This window comes from Frieseomelitta varia, unplaced genomic scaffold (assembly GCF_011392965.1).
Source record: "Frieseomelitta varia isolate USP_RPSP 00005682 unplaced genomic scaffold, Fvar_1.2 scaffold_60, whole genome shotgun sequence".
In the NCBI taxonomy this organism is placed as follows: domain Eukaryota; kingdom Metazoa; phylum Arthropoda; class Insecta; order Hymenoptera; family Apidae; genus Frieseomelitta; species Frieseomelitta varia.
Window position 1 is genome coordinate 273761 of NW_025110368.1, and position 27878 is coordinate 301638.

At 39.2% G+C, this 27878-nt stretch overlaps 1 protein-coding gene across 7 annotated transcripts in view; it reads left to right on the forward strand.

Moving 5' to 3' along the window:
• Positions 1 to 547: 547 nt before the first annotated feature.
• Positions 548 to 27878, forward strand: part of LOC122534472 (papilin) — a 43068-nt gene continuing 15737 nt past the window's right edge. For 3 of the 7 annotated variants that reach the window (XM_043665124.1, XM_043665129.1, XM_043665125.1), the window contains exons 1-24: positions 10658 to 10737; positions 12334 to 12484; positions 12822 to 12945; positions 13162 to 13242; positions 13356 to 13528; positions 14633 to 14768; positions 15422 to 15765; positions 16255 to 16434; positions 16676 to 16849; positions 17516 to 17698; positions 18007 to 18148; positions 18328 to 18446; positions 19052 to 19388; positions 19775 to 20011; positions 20529 to 21152; positions 21486 to 21834; positions 22286 to 22410; positions 22493 to 22609; positions 22853 to 23251; positions 23699 to 24055; positions 24383 to 24559; positions 24900 to 25079; positions 26026 to 26205; positions 27310 to 27480. In XM_043665124.1, coding sequence (XP_043521059.1) covers positions 12380 to 12484; positions 12822 to 12945; positions 13162 to 13242; positions 13356 to 13528; positions 14633 to 14768; positions 15422 to 15765; positions 16255 to 16434; positions 16676 to 16849; positions 17516 to 17698; positions 18007 to 18148; positions 18328 to 18446; positions 19052 to 19388; positions 19775 to 20011; positions 20529 to 21152; positions 21486 to 21834; positions 22286 to 22410; positions 22493 to 22609; positions 22853 to 23251; positions 23699 to 24055; positions 24383 to 24559; positions 24900 to 25079; positions 26026 to 26205; positions 27310 to 27480 — 5014 coding nt within the window. In that variant the 5' untranslated portion in view covers positions 10658 to 10737; positions 12334 to 12379. Of the gene's footprint in view, positions 603 to 10654; positions 10738 to 12333; positions 12485 to 12821; positions 12946 to 13161; positions 13243 to 13355; positions 13529 to 14632; positions 14769 to 15421; positions 15766 to 16254; positions 16435 to 16675; positions 16850 to 17515; positions 17699 to 18006; positions 18149 to 18327; positions 18447 to 19051; positions 19389 to 19774; positions 20012 to 20528; positions 21153 to 21485; positions 21835 to 22285; positions 22411 to 22492; positions 22610 to 22852; positions 23252 to 23698; positions 24056 to 24382; positions 24560 to 24899; positions 25080 to 26025; positions 26206 to 27309; positions 27481 to 27878 lie in introns of those variants that run through there. The other 4 variants (XM_043665127.1, XM_043665130.1, XM_043665131.1 and 1 more) reach the window with 4 other exon arrangements.

Genomic DNA, 27878 nt, shown 5'->3' on the forward strand with positions numbered 1-27878 from the left:
ACGTTGGCGGTTTACGAGGCGAAAAAAAATTCGTCGCTCCACTTTTCCTTCGAGTTTTCCCCCGAAAGAAGCTCGTTAACGAGGAGGAGGCACGACCAGCGCGAGAATTTAACGGAGTGTGAATTTCCGATTAGAGATACGATCCGCCATTTTTCCGAGATCCGAAACGAAATCGGATTTTTCATCTGTGTGTTCGCGAACAAACGGAACGAATTGTAAAAGATTACGGCATTGCGGAATTGTTTGTTCACGTTTTGTAGGAATTGCAGTCCTTTCTTGAAATTTCGGAGTTTGGTCAATATTCTCAGTGACGAGCAGTCACAAAATTAATTACGGATAATGGAAATAGTATTATTTTTAGTGGTAATTTACTTTGACCATCGTTACGTAAATTTCTGATCATTTTAAAGTCGAAATTTCCAATGAATAAACAGAGTAATTTTTGCCAACAATTTTAACTTGACGTTGATGTTCTTTGATCGTATTTCGTGAAGTCAGTATTTGTAACTTGGTTCGCTACAAAAACGTTTCATCGTTACAGTGACAATGGCTACAGCAGGTGCACTGGTGCGTCGAGGCGATTCTTCTCTTGTAACATCCAGGTGAGTGTGGTATTGTAATAGTCATTCTGTTCTAAACATTAAAATATAAATATAAAATTTTAATACAGCAATATAATAAAAAAAATACGGATACAATTTTCAAAATCTTTCAAGTATTATTCAATAATTATTTAATGACTCGGTAATACGTAAGTTAATTCTATTTTCTCCTTCTTTATACGACTATATGTGTACGAATCAAATGCATAGTTACTCGTCATTAATAGCCATGCAGCCAGAGAAGATTTATGCGATCTGTTTTAGTAGATCAAATAATCTTGACAATCTATCTGTAACAACGAGGCACCGACACGTGATGCACGGTTCAATTATTCCCATCTGCATGATCAACGAGTTTCGTTCTCTATTATCTAGGATCGCCCGATATTTTCACTTTGTCCAGTCGTTACATTCCATTCGATCGTTATTAATCTCAATGAACCGATACCTGGGTAATTTCGATATTTCGTTTATGTAGGAATTTCATATCATGACAGCAGTAATTATATAAACACTCGAATTAATACATTCACTACTGATTACATTTTCATTACACACGCTATATGGAACACTAATAAATAATTTCCGAGAGATCTCTATGTTGTGCAAATTTGCATTACGGAAATTCTAGTAGAAAATTCTATTAATTCATATGTAGAGTATATAAATATATTATGCAATATAGTATTCTATCTATAAAAAAATAAAATAGAATATAAATTTTTATAATAAACTTCTTACAATTAAAATTATTCTAAAATGTAAGTTAATACTAAATAATACAAAGACTCATCAAACGATGATATTTAATTCCAATTTTCTTAAATTTTCTTGTTAAGAAAGAACTTTCCAATCCAAATAAATAATTTCCCATCCTTGCAGATTTATGACAATTTTGCAATACATAATGTACATTTATATAAAGTTCATCTGTCTATGAAAAACGAATAAAATGTAAATTTGCGTAATAAACTTCTTACAATTAAAATTATTCTAAAATGCAAGTTAATACTAAATAATACAAAGATTCATCACACGATAAAACTTAATTCCATTTTTCTTAGAAAGAACTCTCCAATTCAAAGAAATAATTGTTCATTATTAAAATTTATCAGCAATGTGTCATTGACTAAATTCCTCTCGGCGATCGCTCTCAAAGATCTTTCGTCAAACAAACAGCTCTGCTGCACGAGTTGTGTACGCGTTGCACGTCCCTAACCTTTAAATATGTCGGTCAATTTCTCGCGTATCGGTTCGACGATGTTTAATAAAATGATTTATACCATTATTTAATTCAGTTCGTTAAATGTCAGCCGCAGCCCGACTGAACTTCCAACCGAACCGTACGAATCTCCCATCGGGCAATCGAACGATTTCACGTGTGGCCCGAAAGTTCGAAAGAAACTTTCGTCCGTTCATCGGCACGTTCCCTCGTGCTTCCACCGTTTAACCTGAATCGATCCTCGACTATCATTCCCCGACGCTTGAACGACCCCTCACACGCGCCACGTCCCGTCCAAGTTTCATTTAAAACCACTTAATCAAACCCGTTGCCCGTTGATCTCTATCTCCCCCCTCTCTGTCCGATTCTCTTGATTTTGACAAATTGATTCGCTGATTGATTAATCGGCAAGAGAAGTCACGGATTCAAGGGACTTTGCTTGAAAATTTATCCGCGGGATGAAACATTTCTCGGCGACAGGACAATTGTTTCGTTCTGTTTCGTTCTGTGAAAATACTGACTTTTCGTACTTCTGATTTAAATTAAAGTTTTAAGTTCAGACATGCTCCGTGATTACGATACGCGATATTTTTTACATTTCTCTCGTTTGTTCGAAATTTTTGCGAATATACTTTCAATCTTACTGAGTTTACAAGTTATTCGTTTCGCGAATGTACGTGTAGATATATCGCGTGATGAGAAGCGTGAAAAGTGTAGCAGACCATCAAACATAAATTTGAGTTTTATTTTTGAAGAATAATTTCGTCTTATCTGTTTCCGAGTATTTTTAAAGAGGCCAAATATGTATTCAGGTCACGAACGTGCTTTACCACTTTAATCCTGGAGAACTATACTGGATATTGCATTCTCCATACGTGCGTTGCCACGAGACAGCTAAGATTACGTTTCTCCATTACTTTCTGATATGAAGAAACCAAAAATTGCGAACCAACTATAAAAGGCTTCCTGAAACTACGTTTAATCATTACTATTTTGTTTCAATTTCTATTTCAAGTTCTATTTTTTACTTATTTTTTTAATGATTGAAAACGTTCAATATCCCGCGTTGTAATATTAAAAATTTCGTCAATTTGAAAAAAAAAAAACATCATTTAAAAACGTTTAAAACAACAGTACAATTTGAAGAAGCTTTCTACTTTCATACGACAATTAAATTTAGTTAAAAATAAAATTTCATGAACAAATATTTACACGTTACATGCAATTAGAAACTATGCAAAATTCAATTAGAAATTCGAATTTAAATTAAAAATAAGATCGTCCGTGTAATTTCGCAAAGTGAAACAGTACTGAAATGTAACTTGCAATTAGAGACTATCCAAAATTAAATGTAAATCAACAGAGCTAGACTTCGCAACCTCTCTCGGTGGTTGAAATTATTCTCTCCTTTTTTGTCACTGGACCAGATGCCAAAACTATAATATAAAACAGATTCGTACAGAAACAACAGAAACGTAATCAGGAAAGGAAAAGAAAAAATGAACGACCACGTTCCACCAAAGGCGAAATTCAATTTCGATGAACCCTCAAACCGAAATGAACGATATTGCATTATCGACGAATAACCAGGCGAAACGAAGGGTTAATAGCTGGTGACAAGCAACCGGTCCCTGGAACGGTGCCCGCTTCCTACTCTATTCCAGCCGATTGTGCGAGCTGACGAGGTCACCGGGACGCCGCCGCCGTAAAACCCCCAGGTTTCAGGTTTGCGTTCGCAGCAGCCACGATCGTTTCTCCCAGTACGTTCGTCCGCTTGATGGACGCGTTGACCCGTTCAGAATTCGCGAGCAGGGATTAAAAGTTTATAGCCACCGGTTAAGATCGCCCTCCCACGGCACTCCGACACTAAATCTTCGCCTCGAGGGTGCTCGAGGGTGTATTCGAGAACGTCGGTCGGGCTAAAACCGCGCGATCTCGCTCGGGCACTCGTAAATACACGCGGAAACGTACACCGTCGCCTCCGAGGAAAGTAGAGTGGTCGACAGGGGCCAGAGTTTGGCGAAACTTCTTTCCGAGATTTCACTTTCTTTTTCTTTTCTTTTTTTTTTTTTTTTTTTTGCGACCGGATTTTAAGGGATTTGTTGAAGAGGTGAAATTTTAATGATTGATGGCTGAGATAATTTTCTTTCTTCTTTGGATAGAGGGAATTTTTGGGGGAAAGGAATTTAGAAGTTGGAGCTTTGGCAATTTCGACAGTTAATATATAATTTTCTCGTTTTTTCTTTTAAGGGACGCAGTTTTTTGTAATTTGCTTGAGTAGGATTCTTTTTCATTGACAAATGAAAATTTATTAGAGAGGTAAAGCTTCGGAAATGGATGATTAAGGATTGATTTTTTTCAAGAAGTAGGATTTTTATTAATTGTTTGTAGATTTGTAGGTTCCCTTCCTCTACAGAAATATCGAAGAGGATTTATTTGAAGAAGCATCTGTTTAATTTATCCTTTTTCTTACAGCTGCAATCTTAAATTCGCCAACGCTCGCATGATTAGCTTAGTCGATTCGTTCGACCACAGAGCCGAGCTCGAATACAGCGAATCTCGTCCTGTTTTTGCTCCTCGTTTCATTTTTATCCAATATCTCATAATCAGCCCTTTCTCGAATCATTAAAACATAAGCAGCAGAAACTTTGAAGTGTCGAAGCGTATTGTTCGAGTGCTGCTCATACGGCAGAAACAACAAAGCCAATTTCCGTTCCCGAGAAGTATCGAGCCCGAACTCGAGCCGGAAACAAACTTCGAGAAAACCACGCGAGATGGTTTTCCCTCTTTCGCGTGTTAAAAATTAATTTCTCCTTCTTCGCGCGCGCACGATCCGGGGCGATGTTTCACTGCCCCCGGATAATAATAATCGAAGTTGGGACGCATCAATTTTTACGAGGCATGCTGTTGGCCACGCCAATCGAATCGCCGATCCCGCACGGCTCTAATTTCATTTCCCTGAATCACGAATCGTCCATCTCGCTCAGTTGGCTTACCGAGATACAGGGAATATCACTTTGAGAGAGCGGAGAAGCAATCCCCACGCTTCAACCCCTCGTCCGCTCGAGCATCACGCAGCGAAAATGTATTTCTGAAAGTCACGTAGCCTCCGTAAAAATTATTTCCATCGCGTCGCTCGGAGAGAAAAGTTGCGGTGCTTCGATTACTTTCGCGTTACTTTTCTCACCGAATCGAGCTGACTTGGGAACTTCCATACGGCATTAAGCACGTAGATCGCGCTTCCGCCGGAAATGTATCCGTCGGCGTGGATCTTTCAATCCCTTAACTTTTAGATATCCTTTCGACTTAATGGTCGGGAGAACGAGGAACAGGTTTCTTTCAATTATGAAATTGTCCGTTGGTTTATGAGGTTTCAGAGTTTAATAATACCATCACTTTGCAGCGAAACGCTTAGGTTATTTCATAAAAGTGTTTCGAGGAGTAACTAGTAGTATTTGGAATTGCGAGTTACTTTAATCTCCGTCTTCAAAGTAGCTTTTAATTAATCTCTTTATTTCTTCGGTAATAAAATGTATGAGCTTCGCAATGAAATTTCTTGCAAATGTTTTCTTTTTTTTTTTTTTTTTAATGAAAACGGCTTGTTTATCTTTATTTAAAAACGATACGAAAACTTTCGTTCTAAAATTGAATTTTGACTTAAATAGCGGATACTTGCTCGCGAGTAGTGATCACAAATGTTCGTCGATTAATCTCAATTAGAATACGAGTGCCAGAAGAGCAAAATCTTCCGACGTTGAAAAGATAGATCGTGTTATTAGTGGAGAGGAGGTGGATCGTCGAAATCCTCGCGTGGACCTTTAAAGGTCCTTTAATGAGATCCTCGAAAGCAACGTCGTCGGGATAGTGGACGCAGCGCACTGTCGGAGATGCTAAAATTTATGAACGGCTGGCCATTATACGGCATGGACTTGCGAAGTATTAACTTCGTTAAAGCGACGTGCTAAATGAAACGAGCCACAAGCTGCGTCGCTGTTATGCGTCCTCGGCCTATGGATATCGATCGTTGATTTATTCTGTCCCACGATGGATAATCAGATTCTGCATCAAGTATGAGTACACGTACCTTCGATATTATCCAAACTTCTCCCTTTATGAAAATATTAGTGATGAAAAGAGAATGAAAAAGCAAAGAAAATCGCCACAGTCTCTCCGTTTAACAAAATGACCAATTTATAATTCTTGTTAGATATTTTACGAAATATAAATAAAAGATTATACAGTCCATTGTATTATAAAGTTTTCTATTTTTTTCTATTTTCTTTTTTTTTTTTTTTGACTTCAATGTCTTTGACGGAAATTTTATGCTTTAATCGTCAGTAATTCTACGCGTATTTTTACGCGTAGAATGAGGAAGAAAATTAAATTAAACAACGTATCGTAAAAATTAATATTTATACTAATATTTTGACTTAAATAGTCATATTTAATAAATATAATATTAATATTTAACATCGAAAGTGATCATTTGTAATTTCTCCTAAGCATTCTCTTCAACATTAGAGAAACTTCTTATCAAAGATTTGAATAATTTTTCCCAAAATTACCAGTTTGTAATTTTTTTCATAAAATTTTCACACTACATGCTGCTCTTTATTTCAAAGAATTTTTATTTCAGAAATTTCTTACCGATTTCCAAAATCTTTTCACGCGAGGTAAAACGACCGGGTTCGTAGTTTTGTGCCGGACGGAACTTTTGTACCGGACGTTTAAACAATTTTTCCCCAGAGCGGATAAACGAAACCTCGGGCTCTCGACTCTATTACAAATCGTTTCGTACTTTGATTTCACCGGCGCAAGTTTCGCAGCTCGGTCGGCAGCAGCAGCAGCGTAAATCCGGTTCTACCAGCCGGGCAAAGCGACATGCCGTAGCTACGAATTTCACATTCCAAGGGAATTGGAACGAACTATCCCAGGCTATTTGGAATATCAGGACCGAATTGCTCTCGCCCATTTCGTTGGAAAAATTCCCTCTCGCCGAGAGCGGCGCTCATTGTTCTTGCCCCCTTTGTCACGGCACCGCGAAACATTTCGTAATTAGTAACAATGCCTGCCGGCTAAACAGAGATTATTGAACGGCGGAAACTCCCCGCGGGGAGTTTGGTGGATGAAAGCCCGGCCGGAATGAGGAATAAACTCAGGAGTAAGGGGGGAAGTGAAATGGGAAAGGAGTCGAAGAAGATGGATCCCTTTAACGAGACGGATTCCTTTAATTGCGTGTCTTCGTAATTGCGGGAAATACTACTTTCTGTATTTTGTATAAAACTGAATTCTCGCCCGAATTTTTCTTCGATTTGTGGCTGGGGTTAGATCAGGAATTTGGGGAATTGCAGTCCGATAATGTAAGATATAATATAAGATTATTGTAATAATGGAAATTATTGGCTTCTTTTTTTGGGGGGGAGGGAGATTGTTGCGAGTCTTGTGGGAAATTCTCGTATATTTTTTAGTAGGCTAGCAATAGTCTACTATATTTAGTAACTGTACTATATTTAATGTAGACTGTTATTTATACTGTCAAGTAATAAATAATTTAACAAACTAGTATAACTATTAGCTATTATTAATAGTATCAGACTGTTAATTGACTACTACTAATAATAATTGTTAACATGTTAATAATTATTATCTGTATACATAATAATATAACTATTATTACAGATTTTAGTGCAATTGGTGCAATTTTCATAGTGTTTACAATATTTGGTTGATTTATTTCCCCGTTATTGTCAACAAATTACAGAACATTTTAGGAATTGAATTTTTAAATAAATCTTGAATAATAGAAAAGTACATTTGTAGAGATAATTTTGTAATGCTGTGTCTCACATGCATTCATGAGATGTGATATTTTATCCGATTGAAAAGTTCAAGAGACATCTAAAGTACAAAAGATCGATGGATTCGATCTAGGTCCTCCATTCGATTGCTTTATCAATCGAGCTGTTTGAACGTGTGATCGAATAAATTCCTCTTCCTTACATCCGATACTCGAGAACGACATGGAAAATACGAGAAACCTTTATTTAGAATTCGAAGGTGTATTTCCTGCCTTAAATTTTTCGCAAATCTAATTTTGAACACGCAAAAATAATCGATTTATTATTCTACTCTACCAACGAACCGAGGATAACATTTTTTTGAGATTAAGCATACGCGTGTATTTTTCTTTTTTCCTCTCTACGTTGAAGATTGAATGGTTGATGTTTGGAAGAATGAACGACACCTGGTAAAGGAAAATGCTGTATAAAAGATCCGAAGAAACGGACATTCCGCACATTCTTGTCCCAAACGTGAGATATTGCGATTCTTTTGAGGATTATGATCGCATTATCCTGGAAAAATGACAAGGGCAATCGTATACTTTAATACTCCCGTATATCTATAAATCACACAACAAAGAGAACAGAGAATTGAATCGTTCAGATAATGGAAATACAAATATGTATTTCTAAATTTTCTGGATTTCAATCGTCATGGATAATTCATGACACTTTCGTTGTAGAAAAACTCCATTCAAGGTCTTCTTATTTCGTTTATTTAATAAAAGTCATTCTTACTTGCCCAAATAATAATAATCGTTCCACCTTCACAGTTTACGAAACACATCAGAGATCTTTTAATAAATAAGAAGACTTTTTTATAAATTCCCATCTATCATATCCAAAATAACTTTATTTATTCATTGAGTCGTTAAGTTAAGTTGAAACTGGAATTGAAACCTAACAATCTGTCAGATAGTATTATCGTAGTCTTTTGATTATAATTTTGCATATTTACTTGCTTCAATTTACATTTTCCTTCGTCGCAGAAGTTATTGACGAAATTCAATGAAACAAAAGACTCCTGAACCAGTTATAAATTGCGATAATCACAATCTTATTAAAAAAATAGAAGCTTAATAAAATTCCAGTTAAGAATTAGCCACAATTCTCTCGATAAAGAAATACTCCGCGGCGATCGCAAGAGCCTGCAACGGTGCCCCCTGAACCATCGATTGGCCAGCCAGTGTTCAAGGTCAATCGCAGGACCGCCGCAGAAAAGTGGTTCGCCATAAATCAGCAGGGTTGCAGGACCTTTGGCATCGTTTCGGGATCGCGGGTTTCGATCCTTTTTCTTTTGCGGTCACCAATGGACCCACCCCTTTCCACCCGTTCCCCTTTTCTCAGTCCACTGTCTCCGTCATAAATTCTACGCCGCCGGCATATCCTCGTGCGTGCTGCGCCAGTCCCCCTTCCAGAATCGTGCTGTTCTTTTTATCACGCTCGATTTATCGGCATTACCTGAACAGGCCGACTTCCCCGTAGCCTCCTCCTGTTGACTCGAGTCACAACGTTGCCCCGTGTGTGACTCGAGCCATCTAATTTTTGGCGACCGCTCGCTGTGGAAAATAATGTGACACGGAGGATCGTGGCGAGAGATCGGTCGAGGGAGATTGTTATCGAGATAGTGTTTGCTTGTTCGATTAGCGAAGGGACGTTGCGTTGGGTTTGACAACACTGGATCTTGCGGTGTTTGGAAACTGCACGTTGTCGAGCAAAGGGATGTTTAACGAACATTTATTCAATATCTCACGGGCTTGCGGCGGACGCACAAGGACATTGTTAGTTTTCCAAATTCCGAAATTTAGTATTGTCAGCTTTTAACAAGGGAGAAATTGTCATTTGCTTTTTACTTCACGGTGAATTTTTTTTTTTTTTTACTTCACATTTTCATCAAAATGTTATTTTCAATTTAATGAAATTGCATCAGTACGGAAAGAAATAGAACTATCGTGAAGGATCTAAGAAAAAGTAAGTATCGAGGGAACATCGATTGCCAGCGAATCTGACTTACGATTAAAAATTGATATTTCAAGAACAGTGTATTATCGAGAATAAATGAGGTCTGCGTGATACATAAATCTTCACTTAGAAACCGAAACGTGGGAGAATAAGGATGAATCACTGGGAATCGCGAGGGAATTTGAGATAAATAGAAAAAAATCTTGATGCGAGAGCGCACGGAAAGCTCGAGGTTACGATTACAAGTGTGTTCGCTTGCTTTTCTTTCTTCCTTTCCTCCGCCTACGATATTGCACTTCTCCCCTCCAAGTGATCCTGCGAGACTTCGAAATAAATATTGTAACCTAACAGTAGGGGACGGACCCTACTTTCCTCGCGAAGAAATATACGCGTGCATTCAGCAAGGACGAAAATTGGAAAACTGGTCCCCGTCTGGTCCGTGGTATGTGCGTGGCGAAAACGAGGGGAGGGGGAAGGGGGGAGATTAGATTTAGAATCTAGTTTAATCACAGATCGTGAATCTAGTAGGTTAGTTCTGAAGTGAATCTAGTCTAGTTATACTTGTGGACGAAGCGTTCGATGTATCATTCTCTGAAATCAATTTCGTTCTCTTTTTTAACACAATCGATGATTAAAAATCCTCGTAAAACTACTCTCACTTTACGAACATATTTTCTTCCATTGAAAAGCGTTTGTCGATTTGCAGATCTTCATCCTTCGTTTCGTGGATTTATCATCTGTTGATCCTTGGCCTAAATAAATAAATTCCTTTCTAATTACTAAATAACATTAAGATCGGAAAATTCGCGAAATTATTTTCATCGTTGAACCACGTGTATCTGCGCGAATTTACATTCTCGTAGATATAATTAATTGGAGGATTGTTTTTACCTAGTAGCAGAGTATTCTCATTTCCAATTATAGTCGTGCAATAATCCTCCTAAAGTTCAATTACAAAGTCTGCCTAAAGGGATAAAAATGCACGTGAAAAATTTTATTAACGCAACTCTCTTCGTTTCTTTGTTCAGGAATGTCCCGGCGAACAGAAGGACTTCCGCGCGGAGCAGTGCGCTGAATTCAACGGCGTGCCATTCGAGGGAATTTACTACGAGTGAGTATAGCGAAACGCGCGGCCCCTGTGACGCGATCTGTCAGCGCATTTCGTCGGGGATCGTTTTGGAATCCCGATGGAGTTGCTGGATACGCGGCTGAATGTGATTTATCGTCGACGTCGTATCCGACGGGGAGAAGTCACGGCCTTTTCGTCCATCTCCGACGGAATCTAATAGCCCGCTCGAAGTTGAAATCCATGCTCGTTTGAACTCCCGTTCAATGGGAACGGGACTTAGCGTTCAAAATTCATGAAAAATCTGCGCGCAATGATCTACAGACCATGTGTTGCGTGATCGACGTCTTATATTTTGTCTCACATCTCATGTTTCACATTCCATTATCCTTGCACAATATTCCACATCCCACGTCTCACGTTTCACATCCTACATTCCGCATTTCCTATCCTATATTCCTATATTATACATATACTTACGTATATTTATTTCGTATCCTATTATTTCTCATATCTCACATTTCAATTTTCATTTTCCGTATCCTGTGTTCGATATTCCGTATTCTGTATCATATTTTTTTTACATCGCATTCAATGTTATTACATTTTACATTCCATGTCTCTCGTCTGACGTAATATTTTATATTCCATACTTCACATCTTGCATTCCGTATTTAGTATTAAAGAATTGGTTATTCTGTAACCTACTTTTTACATCTCACACTTCGTATTTTAATCTTTTACACTCCTTATCCTAAAACAATATCACACATTCGTGTCTCATATTTCACACCACAGACCACACTTTTTTATTCTACATTTATGTCTCATATTCTGTTTGCACCCAATGATACACACATTTTTACATTCCATTTTCCACATTCCCGTTCAACCATTTCACCCTTCCCAATTAGGATGTAAAGAAAAAATTCCTGTAAAGCTAATTTGTGGACAGTTATAAATTTTTTATCCTCCAAAATGAATTTTGTAGCCCATAAATTTTCGACAAAACTAATTTGTGAGTTGGTTCAAATTTTCTTATCTCACAAAACGCAGAATATCGTAGCCGACAAGTTTCTCACGAAACTAATTTATGGACGTCTTCAAATTTTGTAGCCCACAAATTTTTTACTCGGCTAATTTGTAGTCCGAATTTTGTTGTCTCACAAATTTCCCACAGAGCTAACTTGTGGACTAATATGAAATTTTCTGTCCCATAAAATGAATTTCGCAGCTCGCGAATTTCCTACAAAATTAATTTGTAGACACCTCCAAATTTTGTTGTCCCATAAAATGAATTTCGTAGCAAACAACTATTATCACTCAAGAATTAATTTAAAAGAAGAAAAACAGAATTAATCAACTTGGAATACAGAAAGAATTAATATCACTTAAAATACAAGAAATACAGAAAAAGACCTATGCTCCAATTTCTTTACACTATACTAATTCCTTTTTTGACTTTTATACTTCGTACTAATTTCTCTATATCATTTAAATGATATTTCAATGACTTGAAAAGCTGCAAGTACCATTCTCCGGAGGAGAACGGCTAGTTATCGAGAAGATCGATGACGATCGCTGAATCTCTGCTCTGGGGAATGGCTCGCGGCGAGACTAATCGCGCAAAATCGTTCGCAGTTGGATCCCATACACCGGTGGGCCGAACAAGTGCGAATTGAATTGCATGCCGCGCGGCGAGCGTTTCTTCTACCGGCACAGGCAGATGGTGATCGATGGGACGCCATGCGAAACCGAGAAGAACGACGTTTGCGTCGGAGGCAAATGTATGGTGAGTTTCAGCGGTCATCGCGACGTGCGACTTTTATTTCCGTTCGCCGCTTCTTCGATTAAATCGACCCATTTGACTTGAGTTAAACAACTAAAAAGATCTATCTTTGATAAAAAGAATTTCTAGCAGAGAATATGAATTTTAAAATCGATCGAGGATCAATATTGGATTTGCTAATTTTTTTCTTTCAACGTTACAGTTGTGGAAGGAAATTCGAAGGATTTGCTTTTATTTTAAGGATGCTGTAATTTTATAGAATTCAAAGAGTGTCACGATTGATTGCTTGGATTATTTGGAAACTAGTGTGTCATGACACGTGTACTTTCTTTATTATCAGCACGTTGGATGTGATATGATGCTTGGAAGCGACGTGAGGGAGGACGTATGCAGGGAATGCGGTGGTGACGGGTCCAATTGCAACACCGTTTCCGGTTTGTTTGACACCGATGATCTCCAAGCGGGTAAGCTGAGGATCTCCATGTTTTTTTCGTTTTCTCTTCAATGGATTGTCGAATGATGAAGGCTGACTGAAAATTGTTGCGAATTGGTGGAAGAAAGAAATGATAAAAAATTTCAAAGTATATCCTCGAAGGAGTCACACTTCAATGGATCGCAAGAAAATTTTGCGATATTAAGAGCGTGAGATTTACCGATTATTTATAAATTTATTTCTTCAGGATACGTCGATATCATATTGATACCCCAGGGTGCGACGAACGTGGTGGTGAAAGAAATCGAACCCTCGAACAATTATCTAGGTGAGTGATGTTTTAACCGTGCACACCGTGATTATCATCGACGGTCATCGAATAAAGCGTTTGATGAGACACCCGCTTGAACCTTGACGTTTTAATACATTTTCTACCGGCAGCTATTAGAAACACTTCGGGCAACTATTATCTAAATGGAAACTGGAGGATAGATTTTCCACGGAGCTTGAAATTTGCCGGGACCATATTCCATTATTCGAGAGATCCGCAAGGTTTCTCGGCACCCGATACCATTACCGCCTTGGGGCCGACGAGTGAACCAATTTACGTGGTGGTGAGTGGCTGCGTCGCCCTTAAATAGAAAATTACAACGTCATCTAGTCGAAAAAGAGTTCGCTTCTTTTCCATTAAAATAAGCAGAATCATTAAACACCATAATGACATACCTTGCTCGTGTTCAATCGACGTAGAAATTAATCAGGCAATTGTAGAACAATCGATCAAACAACATTAAAGTCTTTCGGGTATGAAATATATTTTTGTACTTGTTCGAGAAAACCAAAATTAGCGATGTCGATTGAAAGATTTCAATGTTTTTGAATACAATTCGTTTCGAATACTCGCGTTTGATAGAAAATTTCTTGCGTGCTACTGATAGTAGTAGTATTCTTCTAATATATATATCTACTATGGTAGTAGTAGTATCATTTAAAATGTATCATTCATCTAAATCTTCGAGAGAGATCATTTAAAATCTTATTCGATTCGTTTAACCTTTCTTCTTTCTCGATAAACAATTTCATTTTAATAGTAACAATTTTCTCTTTCATTTTATGATTCTTGAAGTTTCTTGAAGTTTACAGTAAAATGCAGAATAAATCCGTTTACCCGAATCCATCACGAGAAGAGAACGAGTTCATGTAACTAGAGTTTAGTGATTCTCTCTAGTAGGCTTATATACTCGACTTATCCGACTGCATTCATTGAAACGAAATTTTAGTTGATACCTGATGAACTAATACCATTGTCAATTGAATCCAGTAATCTGAATGTGAACTGTGTGAACGAACATTAATACCGTAGAATTCTGCGAAATGTGAAATTAATTTTTACGAAAACATTGAAATGGAAGTTGAAGCGTAAAACTTAAGAATAATAATATCAGTAAAAAGAGCTTTTGTTTGGCAAGAAAAGAATTTTTGAAACAATTGCACAAATGGTGCAATTGTTTCAAAAATGAGTGGTCAGATGAATGATAGTGTTTTTCGATAGAGACTCATTTAATTATATAAACTCATCCTATTTTTAATTTCACTGATGTAACGAGCAATTTCATGCTCTAGTTTATCGACAAGTCAAACATTTATGCAACAATTTTGTTAACTATCGTGGATGAAGAGGAAGAATAATAATTCTTCGCTTGTTTTGATCTGGACAGCTTTTATATCAGGACCACAACGTGGGAGTGCATTACGAATACAGCGTGCCGAAAAGAGTCTCGAGTCATACTGACGCGGACAGCTACACGTGGATAACTGATGAATTTTCCAGCTGCAGCGCGACTTGCGGCGGAGGTAGTATTTCCAAAATTAATACAGCTACCTAAATACACGGGGCGAATGTAATCAATAATCGGATAGCCTGGCCGGTTAGTGTACCGAACGCGAGGTTCCGCCGGTTCTAAATTTGATAGAGCAATTTGCCAGCGGATGAACGCTCCTGGTTTGATGAACGTTTATTAATTGATATGCTTTTCATTTAACCTGCCTAAAACAGATCATTTTATATCCATCGTTGGACCGTCGAATCATTGCATTTTCAATTGCGTCGAGAATCGAATTTCGAAACATAATCCATTTTTACTGAAACTGTATTTTTTTTTTTTTTTTCAATTCTATTCTGAAGTGTGTAGTGCATTATTCTATTACATATATTTAATTAATATTTCATTCTACTGATTTGTACAATTTCAGTGAAAAGATTGATATCGCGTACATCTCGTCCGAGAGTGAAATTATAAGTTACATTATTTTCTAGAATTATTACAGTGTATACATTATTCACGTATACTTGTGACGATTCTTTCTAACCAACGAACCAATCTTCACAAAAGAGTCACAGTATGCGCGACACAAACTTTCAGTAATAATTTAATGAGAAATGTTTAAAGATGTTTGAGTTGAGTTAAAGGTGATTTCAACCCCCATTGAACAAACCGTTTTGAAAGGTTATCAATCGAGACGAGTGGCCTGCGTACGAAGAAGGGACAGGCAACCGGTGGATGAGAGCCTTTGCGATCCACAGATGGAACCAGCTGACACGGAGGCCTGTAACGTGGACCCGTGTCCACCTGCGTGGGTGGAAGGCGAATGGGGCCGTTGTAGCAAGCATTGCGGCGAAGGAGGCGAGCAGAGCAGAAGGATCAAATGCGAGCAAGTCGTCTCTGGCGGAATACCAACGGTGGTGGACGATAGTCAATGCCTGGAGAAGGTGGGACCGAAAGGGCCGACCACGCAGGAGTGTAACAAGGACGTGGCGTGCCCGCAGTTCCACGTAGGGCCCTGGAAACCGGTAATCAACCTTTCAATTAAATTAAGAGGGGGTATTCTGGTAATCCGGCTTGTAAAAATCGACTTTTTGGAGATTATTTTCTAAGGAAACCATGACACATTTTGGTATGCAGTTTTCGCACACAGATTTATTCATACTTAAGGAGTCTGTACAATTTTCTTTTTTAACGACATTAACGAAAGTTGTGGAAATTATATAGCCATGTTTTTAAAAACGGATTCGCTATAATGGCTGACGTGATTCAGAACCATTTGAAACTAAGAAACTAAAATGCACGTTAATTAGTATAAATATGGCTATCGCACGAACCACGGAAACAGCGAAATTTCGAAAATTAAAAAACAAAAATGACAGAATTTTTTCAGTGGTACACTTTTGAGAGTATACTTTTTTTGTATAACGTTACGTCCTTCAATACTGAAAGTCTTGAACAACCAGTAATACCAATTTTTAAAATTCTCTGGAAACTGTTCATTCTCTGTCGAACAGTGCGACCGGTTGTGCGGCCCGGGCAAGCAAACGAGACGAGTGACGTGTTACAAGAAGGTTGACGGAAAGATTCAAGTGCTGGAGGATCAGGCCTGCGAGGAGGAGGCACCCGAGCGTGAGAAACCCTGCGAATTGAGACCTTGCGCCGGCCTCGACTGGGTCACGTCGGATTGGAGTGGAGTAAGCTCGTAATTTTTCACGCGATACCGCCACGCCGTAAGACCACCAACCGCGTTCCATTAAAATTATTTTTCCTCCTTCCGCGGCTGGAAAGTAAAAATCTTCTCGTTGATATACTTCTCGGCAAGCTGCGATCACTAACAGAAATGAATACGCGTCCCAATTTCCTTCCCGGATGTCTCTCGCGGACGTTCCTCGCGATTACATCGCTTGAATCTCTGGGTCACTGCTTTTCGTTTAGTGCGACGACAAATGCGGACTGACCGAGGAGACCAGGACCACGTACTGCGCCACTCAAGACGGCACCGTTTATCCGGACGAGAAATGCGACGGCGAAAAGAAGCCGGAACTGACGCGCGACTGCGAGGCGAAGAAGGACTGCGAGTTCCTCTGGTTCGCTTCTCAGTGGAGCAACGTGAGTTTGAATTGCGAAATATAATTTAAAACTATACAAGATGTATAGAATTCTATAGAATTGTTGGATTCCGCGTAAAGGTGACACTTGACATTTTTAAGAGGGTTTGTTCCACGTTGCAACCGTGGTCAGGCATGATGTTGCAAGGTCTGCTTGATGGAAAAGAGTGTTCTTCTTTTCTTAGCACGTCTTTTTATAAATTTTGTCTATGAATGAACTATTCGCAGATCTGCCTTATTAATAACTGTCTCAGGGAGACTATTACTGACATACAATCAGTATTGTCAGAGTTGGTTGGTCATCCAACAGAATAGATATAATAATAAAAACGTAATAAATATAATAAAATATAAGAATATAGAATATACGTTAGGTTTAATGCTGTTACATTGTGTTCATTGTTAAAAGAAAAGTTCATTTCGAAATGGTTGTTGTCGAAAACAGAAATACGCTTGAGAACGAAAAATTCAGAAATGTTTGAAAGTTGAAAGTGGAAAAAGCGTAGAAATGATGGAAAAAGAACGTACACGACGCAGTTTTGCGTTTGATAACGCTACAAGTACAAACAATCCAGAATAATAGCGATTCACGTTGTTCGGAAATTGCCCCGTTCGTGCTCATCCGAGTTGCGCGCAATTTGACACGTAATTATTTCGGTCCCCATAGTGTTCAGCGAAATGTGGGTCAGGCGTGCAGACACGCAAGGTGTTCTGCGGCACGTACGACGACGAAACGGTGAAGAAAGCGCCGGATGAAAAATGCGACGCGGCCGGGAAATTCAACGAGACGAAGAACTGCACCGCCGAGGAGGAGTGCAAAGGCGAGTGGTTCGCTGGACCGTGGAGCAAGGTACAACGCATATATTCGAAACTCCCTGGAATTTCTCTCCTCTCTCGTTCGAGCTCCTTTTTTTTCCCCTCCGCCAAACGACTCCGACCAAGCAATTATCCGAACGATTTTCCACACACGATCAAAGACGAAAGAGAGAAGAGTTTCGCGAGATATTTGCGAGAAACGCATACCGCCGCGTGCTGAGAGTTCCCTCGATCGACCTTGAGAGAGAAATCCAATACGATTCGACGGCTTTGTAGCGAGCTTAACAAAAAGCCCACCGAGTCGAATTTCTTCCATTAATCATCTTACGCGCGTATTTCCAGTGCTCGAAACCGTGCGGCGGCGGCACGATGACCCGCAAGGTGATTTGCATGAAGGCCAACAAGACGGTACCGCTGAATAACTGCGACAGCAACACGATCATATTCTCTACGGAAAATTGCAACGACCAGGCTTGCGAGGAAGGTATATAAGGAAATCGAGAACTATCCTAGAAGAATTGAAACAATCGCGACTCGATCGCGCTCCATCTCAGGCTAAGGAGATTCTTAATTTTCATTTGAAAGAAATTTGATTTCCAATCGGATTAACGTGAACGTGACTTCACTGGACGCGGAGGATTTATTATTTAATTTCGTTTCCAGACGAAGTGATACCAATGCAGCCGGAGAAGATCAAAGATCTCGCCGAGGAGGAGGACGACGAGTGCGAAGTATACGAGGACGAAGACTTCGTGACCGTATCCTCGAGCCTCGCGCCTAGCGTAAGTGAAACTTGGCCGTGTTTCGTAACTTTATCGTCGAACGTTACGTTAAACATCACCTTCCTACGATTCTTCTATTAGCACAGGTGTCGATACAACAGGATTTTACTCTCCTTCTCTCGGCAAGGAGTTATTGGAAAGTTTCGTAATAGAGTTTAAGAGTTCAAAAGAAAATCAGAATTTTATTAAATTTTAATGAATTGGCCCTGTTTCCAATCATTAGCAATATATTTTGTTAACAATTACGAATTGTAAAAAAATGGTAATCAATGAACTTCCTCTGAAGTTAAAACCCTTAGAATCTAGATTTAGGATCGAAGCTTCTGAGAATGTCTGTTACAAATTTCCTTCTTTTAACCCTTCGTCGAATTACTTGGAATAATTTTAGAATTTCCTCCCATATTAACGTCCTTGGCCATATATATAGACAGTTAATTTACGTTCTGTAAGAAAGCTACTTCCATTCACGAAACAAAAATAGTTATTTCTTGAAATTCTGAAATGTGAATTTAATTTTTTTCTTCATTCGCCAAAAATCAAATCCAACGTAAATTAAAAATTTGTCCGCGAAGAGGTTAAAGTGCAAATTTCGTTCGCTCGTTCAGGATAAATCGAGCAGAGTGACTGACCTTACGGAGGCAACTCCTCTGAGCTCGCCAGACACCAGCGATACCACCTCGAGCGACATATACGATAAGATGCAAGGAGACGAAGGGCCTACCAGGGGCGACATATCTCCGAGTGCAATGGAAACCGTGGAAGGAAGCGGATCGGACTATACAGATCCGCTGTTCACTTACACGTCGGAGTTCGAAGGCAGCGGGACTAGCGAAACTACCGACGAATCGTTTACGACGGTATCCGGAACAACGGAATCCGTCGAAGGATCCACCGAGGATTCCACCGGGGAATCGATGACGCAGGAAACCACGGAGTCCGGCGGTAAGTCACCGTAACTTCGTCGTTAACAATTTACACAAAAGTCTTGCGAAGTACACACTTTCGTGTGTACGTAACCTTTAAAGGTAATATGTACATAGCCTTAAAAAGAGATAATGTTGCGTAACTAACTTTATACATCTGGATTTCTACCTTCGACTTCGACATGTGTCGTCATCTTTCTGAAAGAACAGGACGACATTTCTTCAATTTTTTTTAAAGTTCACCTTTGTTGTCTCTGATTTTACATTGTACGTTAGATCATCCTATATGTAATAGAATGTTTAAACAGTTGCTGAATTAACAACATTAATCACTCTTGAAGCGTGATTTAATAGGTTTTAATAGGTTTGATAATTGTGCGTGTAACTTTACCATTTTTAATACAGAAACGGATCTGACAACGGAATCTGGCGCAACCGAGGAGACAACAAGCGATCAGACGACAGAAACGCTAGGAAGCACCGAGAGTGGAGCAACTGAAGTTACCACCGAATCCTCGGAAACGGAAGCTAGTGGATCGATGGAATCCACTGAATCGGCTCCAACAACATCTTCGTCGGAAACTGAGAGCACCGTCACCGAACAGACTATTTCAACGGAAGTGACACCTACCGAAGAATCTGGTGAATCAGAGTTCCATTATTATATAAGAGGCCATAGATTTTAAACGCGTTAAATAAAAAAGACAATTATATCTATAGCCAATTATTAGATAATAGCACGACAAAAATTTAATCAAGGATCAGGCAGTAATTTGTTATAATAAAATTCTTGAAGTTTCATAAGATTATAAAATCTGATATTTGAAAATATCAAATGGAACCTTGGAATTTTTTTTCATATATAAAATAGCATTTGACAATGCAGATTGATCGAAGAGAATTATTGTAAATGAAATTTTAATTATGGGATATTCATAGGAGAAATATCTAATACCTTGAAATTTCTTTTTATGAAAAAATAAAATTTGACAAAATGGAAATTGATCGAAGAGAATTATTGTGAACGAAATTTTAATTGTTGGATAGGACATTGTACGACAAGGTATTTTATCAAATTTTTAACTCTTTCTTTCTCAAAAATTCTGATTCTCACGTTGCGCTCTAAACACTAATTGCTAACTGTCGATCAACTTTATAGGAGCGTCGACAATTACAGTGCCAGAGGTGAAAGGCGAGCCAGAAGAAGAAACGGAGGAATCGCCGGTAACTGGTGAAACGACGGAATCGGGAGTCACCGAAGGATCCACGGTATCAGGATCGACAGAGCCAACAATGACCACAGAGTCAGGGGCTACAGAAACCACGGAGTCTGGTGCTACTACGGAGTTCGGTGCTACAACAGAAACTGTCGCGACAGAAACCACCGAATCGACAGAATCTGGTGCCACGACCGAATCTGAAGGCACTACAGAATCTGGCGCTACGGAAGCAACCGAATCGACAGAATCCGGTGCCACCACGGAGGCCACAGAGTCAACAGAATCCGGAGCAACTACCGAAACCACGGAATCTGGATCTACGGGAACTACCGAGTCTGGTATGACCACTGAATCTGGTGAAACAACAACCGAGGGATCGACAGTTTCTGGCGAGACGACGGAGTCTGGTGCTACCACAGAGTCTGGTTCTACGGAAACTACAGAGTCTGGCGCGACTACTGAGAGCGGTGAGACCACTGTGTCTGGCGTGACCGACACCACTGTCTCTGGATTGACACCAGCCACTGACGAGGAAGAGACTGAGACTACTGAAACAACGCACGGTAAGTTGTTCCACTTTGTCGGAACATTTGTCGATATATCTTCCTGTAGTCTTAACTCTCGGCTTATTTGTCTTAAAGAGGAATCTGGATTTTAATAGAGAATTGATTTCTGATTCAAACATTGGATAATATCGTCTGATAACGCAGTATTCGAACATTAATATTTATATTGAAGAAATGAAAGTTTCGAATAAAAGAAAGAATTAATTTTTATGACTCGGTGTTTCAAATTTCGGTAAATAAAGTGATCCAGATTTCAATTGCGAGATCTAATTATCCGAATCAAATAATTGACAAACCTAAACTTCAAAATCGTACATTTTTCTGTTTCAGTGTCTGAATTGTGGACGACCATTAGCCCGGAAGAGACCACGCGCAAGCATCGCGTGTGCAAAGTGCCGAAGAAGAAGAAGACCTGCAAAACGTCGCCCTTCGGTTGCTGTTACGATGGAATCACCGCGGCAGAAGGGCCGTTTGGCCAAGGATGCCCCACGATACAGACTTGCAACGAGACCAAGTACGGTTGTTGTTCGGACGGTGTATCTGCAGCCACTGGCCCAGAGAACCAAGGTTGTCCCGAGTCACACTGCGAGGAGACGTTATTTGGTTGCTGTCCCGACGGAGTTACCGCTGCCGAGGGCAACGACTTGGAGGGATGCAAGAAACCCTGCAACGAAACGGAGTTAGTATAATTTATTAACACTCGTACAATGATATTTGAGGCAAGATGGACCTAGACACGGTTTAAACCTTTTGCTGTTTAATCTCTACGATATATTCAAAGTGAAGAGTGGTTTCATTGTTCAGTTCTTGCATCGTACCGACAAATTCACTTTTTTTGGGGGGGTGGGAGCGTTTTTAATAATTTTATTGGACAGCAAAATATGTGAAATATTATGGTACAAATACTGTTTTTTTTTTTTTGGAATATTTTGGTAACTTTTTGTAATATCTTGGAAATGGATTTTATTATACTATAAAATAGATTTTAAAATACTTTGAGGACATGTAAAAAATAGCGAATTGGTAGAATTGATAATTTTATTAATGTTACTAAGATATTGAAATATTCGGTATTTACAAGTTTTTTAAATACTTTAATGCTTGATAATGATGTGGAATGAATATTTCAGGTTCGGATGTTGTCCGGATAACGAGACACCAGCCAGCGGAAAGGATAACATGGGATGCTGCAACGCCACCGAATTTGGTTGCTGTCCTGATGGAATTAAGCCTGCTTCTGGACCTGATGAAGAAGGTACACTTGTCGAGGATATTCAAAAATAATTATACTTAAAAAGAGAATATACTGAGGTATTTGATTAATGTAACGGCTATAGGGTGTGAGGAAGAAACTACTTCTGTCATGGCTGTCACGGAAGAGTACGAAGGAACTACTCTGCGCGAAGATTGCGCCAATACCACTTACGGATGCTGTCCCGACGGTATCACACCAGGTACGTTACAATATTGGAAAAAAATATTGAACACACGTTCCCGAAAATTTATTCACTTCCATGAATCAGACGATTCCACTATTTTTATCAATTTTCTGAAATAAGTTAACGATAAATCCCCTAATTTTCTAAAACAATGAAATGGAAAAGAAACAAAAATACTGTCATCTCTGTGCTGAAGTAAATTAAATAAAAAAAAAAAGTCTCGTTGTCTCAAATTTTTTAAAATAACAAAATACGTAGCTCTTGGCCCGAACAACGACGGCTGCCACATGCCCTGCGAGAACAGCACTTATGGCTGCTGCGACGACGGTAGCACTCCAGCACACGGTCCGAACAGAGAGGGTTGTTGTTTGTCGACACCGTTCAAGTGCTGTCCAGACAACATACTGCCAGCTCGCGGTCCAGATTTCTACGGTTGCGGATGCCAATACACGAGATTCGGCTGCTGTCCAGACAACAGCACCGCCGCTCGTGGACCAAACAACGAGGGTTGCGGCTGCAAGTACACGCCGCACGGTTGCTGTCCAAATCGCTTCACACCGGCCACTGGACCAAATTACCAAGGTTGTTCCTGTTACACGTATCAGTTCGGTTGCTGCCCCGATGGTGTCACCATCGCCAAAGGACCTCACGGACAAGGTATAAATGAGAATAATATAATTTTTGGTAATCACTTGTGTAATTATTAATATTGGAGTATTATTGGCGATTATCTTACAACGATATTTTTACAAAGATCCCCAAATTCTAGAAAATATTACTAATCTAGAAAATTATAATCTAGATAATATAATAAAATATATATATACTCCCCTCTGATTACAGAGGGGCAAAAGACCATCCTCGTTAAAAATGAAGAATTAGAAAAATAGCAGATACTTTTAAAAAAAATCCTTAAATTCTAGAAAATATTACAATAAAATGTAAGATACACTCTCCTTCAATTACAGAGGTAGATCCTCGAAAGTTAGAAAAATGGCAGAAATAGAAATGCAATTGATCGAATTAATCCAGATTCTCTTCGTGCAGAGTTTAACTTCGAAAATTGGTTGATTAGCTTTTTCGTGTTGCGTTCGTATCACGCAGGCTGCGGTTGCGAGAACACAGAATTCAAGTGCTGCTCGGATGGAAGAACGCCGGCGAAGGGTCCGAACTTCGCCGGATGCACTTGCGACGCCTCTAAGTACGGATGTTGCCCGGATGGGTCCGAGGAAGCTCAAGGAGAGAACTTTGAGGGCTGTTTGTCGGTTCCACCTACTCCTGGGGCGGCGTGCGCCCTGGAGAGGGACAGAGGACCCTGTCGAGACTTTACCGTCAAATGGTACTTCGACACGGAGTACGGTGGATGCTCGCGGTTCTGGTATGGTGGTTGCGAGGGTAACGACAATCGATTCAAGACCCAGGAAGAGTGCAAAGAAGTGTGCGTGCAGCCGAAAGGCAAAGGTAATAACATTGAAAATTCAAAGAGAAACGATTATATTATTAATTATTATATTATTAATATAATATTTATAATATAATATAATATTTATAATATTATATAATATAATATATATAATATTTATAATTATTATTATATTATTAATTTATTTAATAATGTATACAGCTTTTCTGCAGAAGTTGTAACATCTAGAATTTTTATTTTAAGCGTTAAATTTTTTAAATAGTTCAGCTGATTTTGTAATGTCGTAGCATTTGTGCAATACTTGAAACGATTGATTTTTCTTCTCGTGTTACACGTTAAGCAGATTAAAAAACATAATTTTGCAGACGCCTGCAACTTGCCAAAGATCTCCGGGCCATGCGAGGGATATTTCCCTACTTGGTACTACGACACCGGTAGAAAGCAGTGTGGACAATTCGTCTACGGTGGCTGCCTCGGAAACGCGAATAAATTCAAGACCAGGGAAGAATGCGAAGAACTCTGCGTCACTCCTGATGATCTTGGTAATTCAATTGACTGGTCCTTTAACACGGCGATCAATATTTCCAACTTTAATTCCAATTTCAGTAAAAATTATATTTACATTTTCTACACAGTACAATTTTAACTTACTGAACTCTTTATCCAAACTTATTGGGATGCAAATGGACAATTCACCAATTTTTCTTATTTTTACCTTCGCTGAACGTACATTTTTTAATAGATCTCATTTTCTATTTAAATAACAGGAGCTTACATTTAAATTATTAGAATCAGTTCGTGAAAGATCTTTCGAGTTGATTAAAATTTCGTTGCTACAAAATTCGATGTTCTAAGATTTCTTGCATTCTACTATGTGCGAAGATCCTTGCGAGCAGACGAAAGAGCCAGGTCCCTGCGAGGGCAACTTCACCAGATGGTACTTCAACGCAGAATCGCAAGCCTGTGAGCAATTCCGCTACGGCGGCTGCAAAGGAAACGATAACAACTTCGCGACGGAAATCGCTTGCCACCAACAATGCTTGCAACCAGGAAGGAGACGAGGTACGTTCATCCAATGCGATCCCTCTTTCATCGAACATTCGCACGTATCATGCTCGTTCTACTGCCTGAACCCATTTCTTTTATTAGACTCGTTTGAAAGTGTATTCAGATTTTTTTTTCCTTTTTGTTTTTTGTTTTTGACTTGTAGAACGTAGATCTCGTGTTGCAACACTTTCGACAGATTATTCTTCATTTTCACTTTCGTATTTTTTTTCTTTTTTTTTTTTTTTTTTTTTTTTTTTTTAANTTTTTTTTTTTTTTTTCTTTAAGCGACTTAATTTTTGCAGTTGATTGTTGTCGATTTTGGCGGAAGGAGAATGCAGAAATTTATGTAATTTGTTTAGAAGGATATATCAAAAGGCTCAATGAACGAAATTCATTAGCCAATCGATGAGTTAATTATTTTTTTACTGGACGCTGCGAGCAGGATTTACTGATCAGGAGAAATCAGGAACGATAATCGAGACTAAATCGCCGGAAGATTTCATCATTTTCGTTGAACATATTTGAAACTGTATGTGATGTTTATTTTTTAATCTACTTGAGAACGCGAGAGCAAATTATATATTAATAACGTGCCGCTCTGAATCAGCTAACGAAAAGTTTAGTATATACAATTAAAATTGTAATTTACAAATTACAAGTCATCAATATTGCAGATCATTCGTTCATCTCGTCAAATTTAGCGTTCGGTCTCGAATATGTTGAACGCACGATTTTCCACCGATTCAACGACATTCGTTTAAAGAACACGAACTAACGTAACACCGGCGACTTATGGTACTCATCTGAAAGATAACACGTTCACTTTCAATCAAACACCAAACTATCACCGTAATCAGCAAAGCATTCGGGTCACCGAGAGCACGCAATTGGCACTTGACCATCGTCGTATATACGATACCCAAAGCTGTTCAAAGTAATCCATGAAAATACGTATTTCCAGTAAAACTGACAGACGTGTGCCGCCTGGAGAAAGATACCGGCCCTTGTCCGGGCTCTGTGTTACGCTGGCATTATGACGCCGCGCGTCAGACGTGTAGCCAATTTCTTTACGGCGGTTGCAAAGGCAATGCTAATAGATTCCGTACGCGTGCTGCCTGTGAGCAGCGCTGCCCTGTGAAAGGTATCAAAAAAGAGGAAAAAAGAAAAAGAGAGAAAAAAAAAAGAGAAATCAGGGGAACGAACAAAAGACCAAAAAAAAGAATAATAGAGAAAGAAAGGAATGAACGAGGAACAAGCTTGTCTGCTTCTTGAATGACGGTGTTTTGCTAGCAATACGTTGTGAGAGAGAGGGAGAGAGTCGTTTCTCGTTTGGACAATCGAGAAACAGCTCTTTCGACGTTGTCGTTGGTGTTGGTTCGTTTATCGTTGTCTCTGCTCGTTGGCACGAAACACGCTTAATCCCCTGGCACGTGGAGACGTTCCCTGCTAAATTTTCGTGCGATCAATTTTAACTTAGTTAGAGAACTTCACTTGCTTTCGTTCTAATTTCTACAGAGAAATTTCAACAATACGAAAAGTATTTTTATATTCAAAAAGTAGTAGAATTGAAGTGAAATTCACACGTTAGTCTTCAAGGATTAATAATGAATATATTAATGAGTCTCTGTGAGTCTGTTGGATCACTTTATTTGTTATGGTGATCATGGTGTGTCACGCGTTGCCCTTTTGTCAGAGCACGATAGAAAGCACCCGTCTCGTTCGAATTACACGAAGCTGTCGTCGCGTTTCACGAGTCATTCGAATCGATGGGGCTCGACTTTGTCGTATTGCGGATGGGGTTCTCATCTCGAGAGAACGATCGTTCAAATCGTGGCTTTTGTCTGGCCTCGAACGAGTTCTCTCGATGGAGCAGCGCGATTTTCCTTCATTAGCAATCGTTTTACCTGATTAATTCGTCTCGCGTTGGTACTCAGAGAAACCAGACTTTCCAATCGATCGTGTTTAGATCGTGTAAAGACAGCTGCCAGAAACAACGCTTGTATTTTCAGGAACTGGAAGAACATTCACCTTTAAGAGTAGTTGCTAGTGAACAGACCATTTGCGATTTTGCGATGTGACAATCTTCCGATAATACGATTATTATTAATTATTAAATGGTGTCGCAAGTAGATCAAAGACTATGAACGGTCCATTAATTTACAGAAAAACAGCAAATGGTCAATAACGATGCACACTAGATGGTATCTAATACTGCACGAGTATTTATAATTAATGCGATTAACAGATAGTTGCTTGCTGCCGCGAGCCGAAGGTAACTGCGGCGAGAAGCAGTCTCGATGGTACTTTGATCAGTCGGAGAATCGGTGCATGCCATTCTATTATACTGGTTGCGGTGGGAATAAAAATAATTTCGAATCTAGGGACGCATGCGAGTCTGATTGCCCGGCTAAAATTGGTAAGACTTCACCTCTTCTGTTCTGTCTTCGTTAACGTAACTTGCTTCTAACTTAACATTAACATGTTGTTGTTGCCGCTTCTTTTGAGACTTTCGTTGAATCGTTTCGTAGTATCGTTTCCGTTTTCATTTCCTGCGTGATTCGTTCTGCTACGTCTATTGCCCCCGTGCACGCAGATGTTGTGTTGTATTGTGAATTACATGTCGAACGCGCGTCTCGTGTGCAAGAACAGTATACTCTTGGTATACGTCTATCACGTAGATATATTTGTATTATTTTAATTTCATGTGTGTTGCTTTATTTGTTGAACAAATGAGTGTGGTGGAAAGTTCTGTGAGTCGAAGAGTGAGAGAAACGTGCGGTGTTATCTCGAAAGAATCATTTTCGTTCAGTGCCA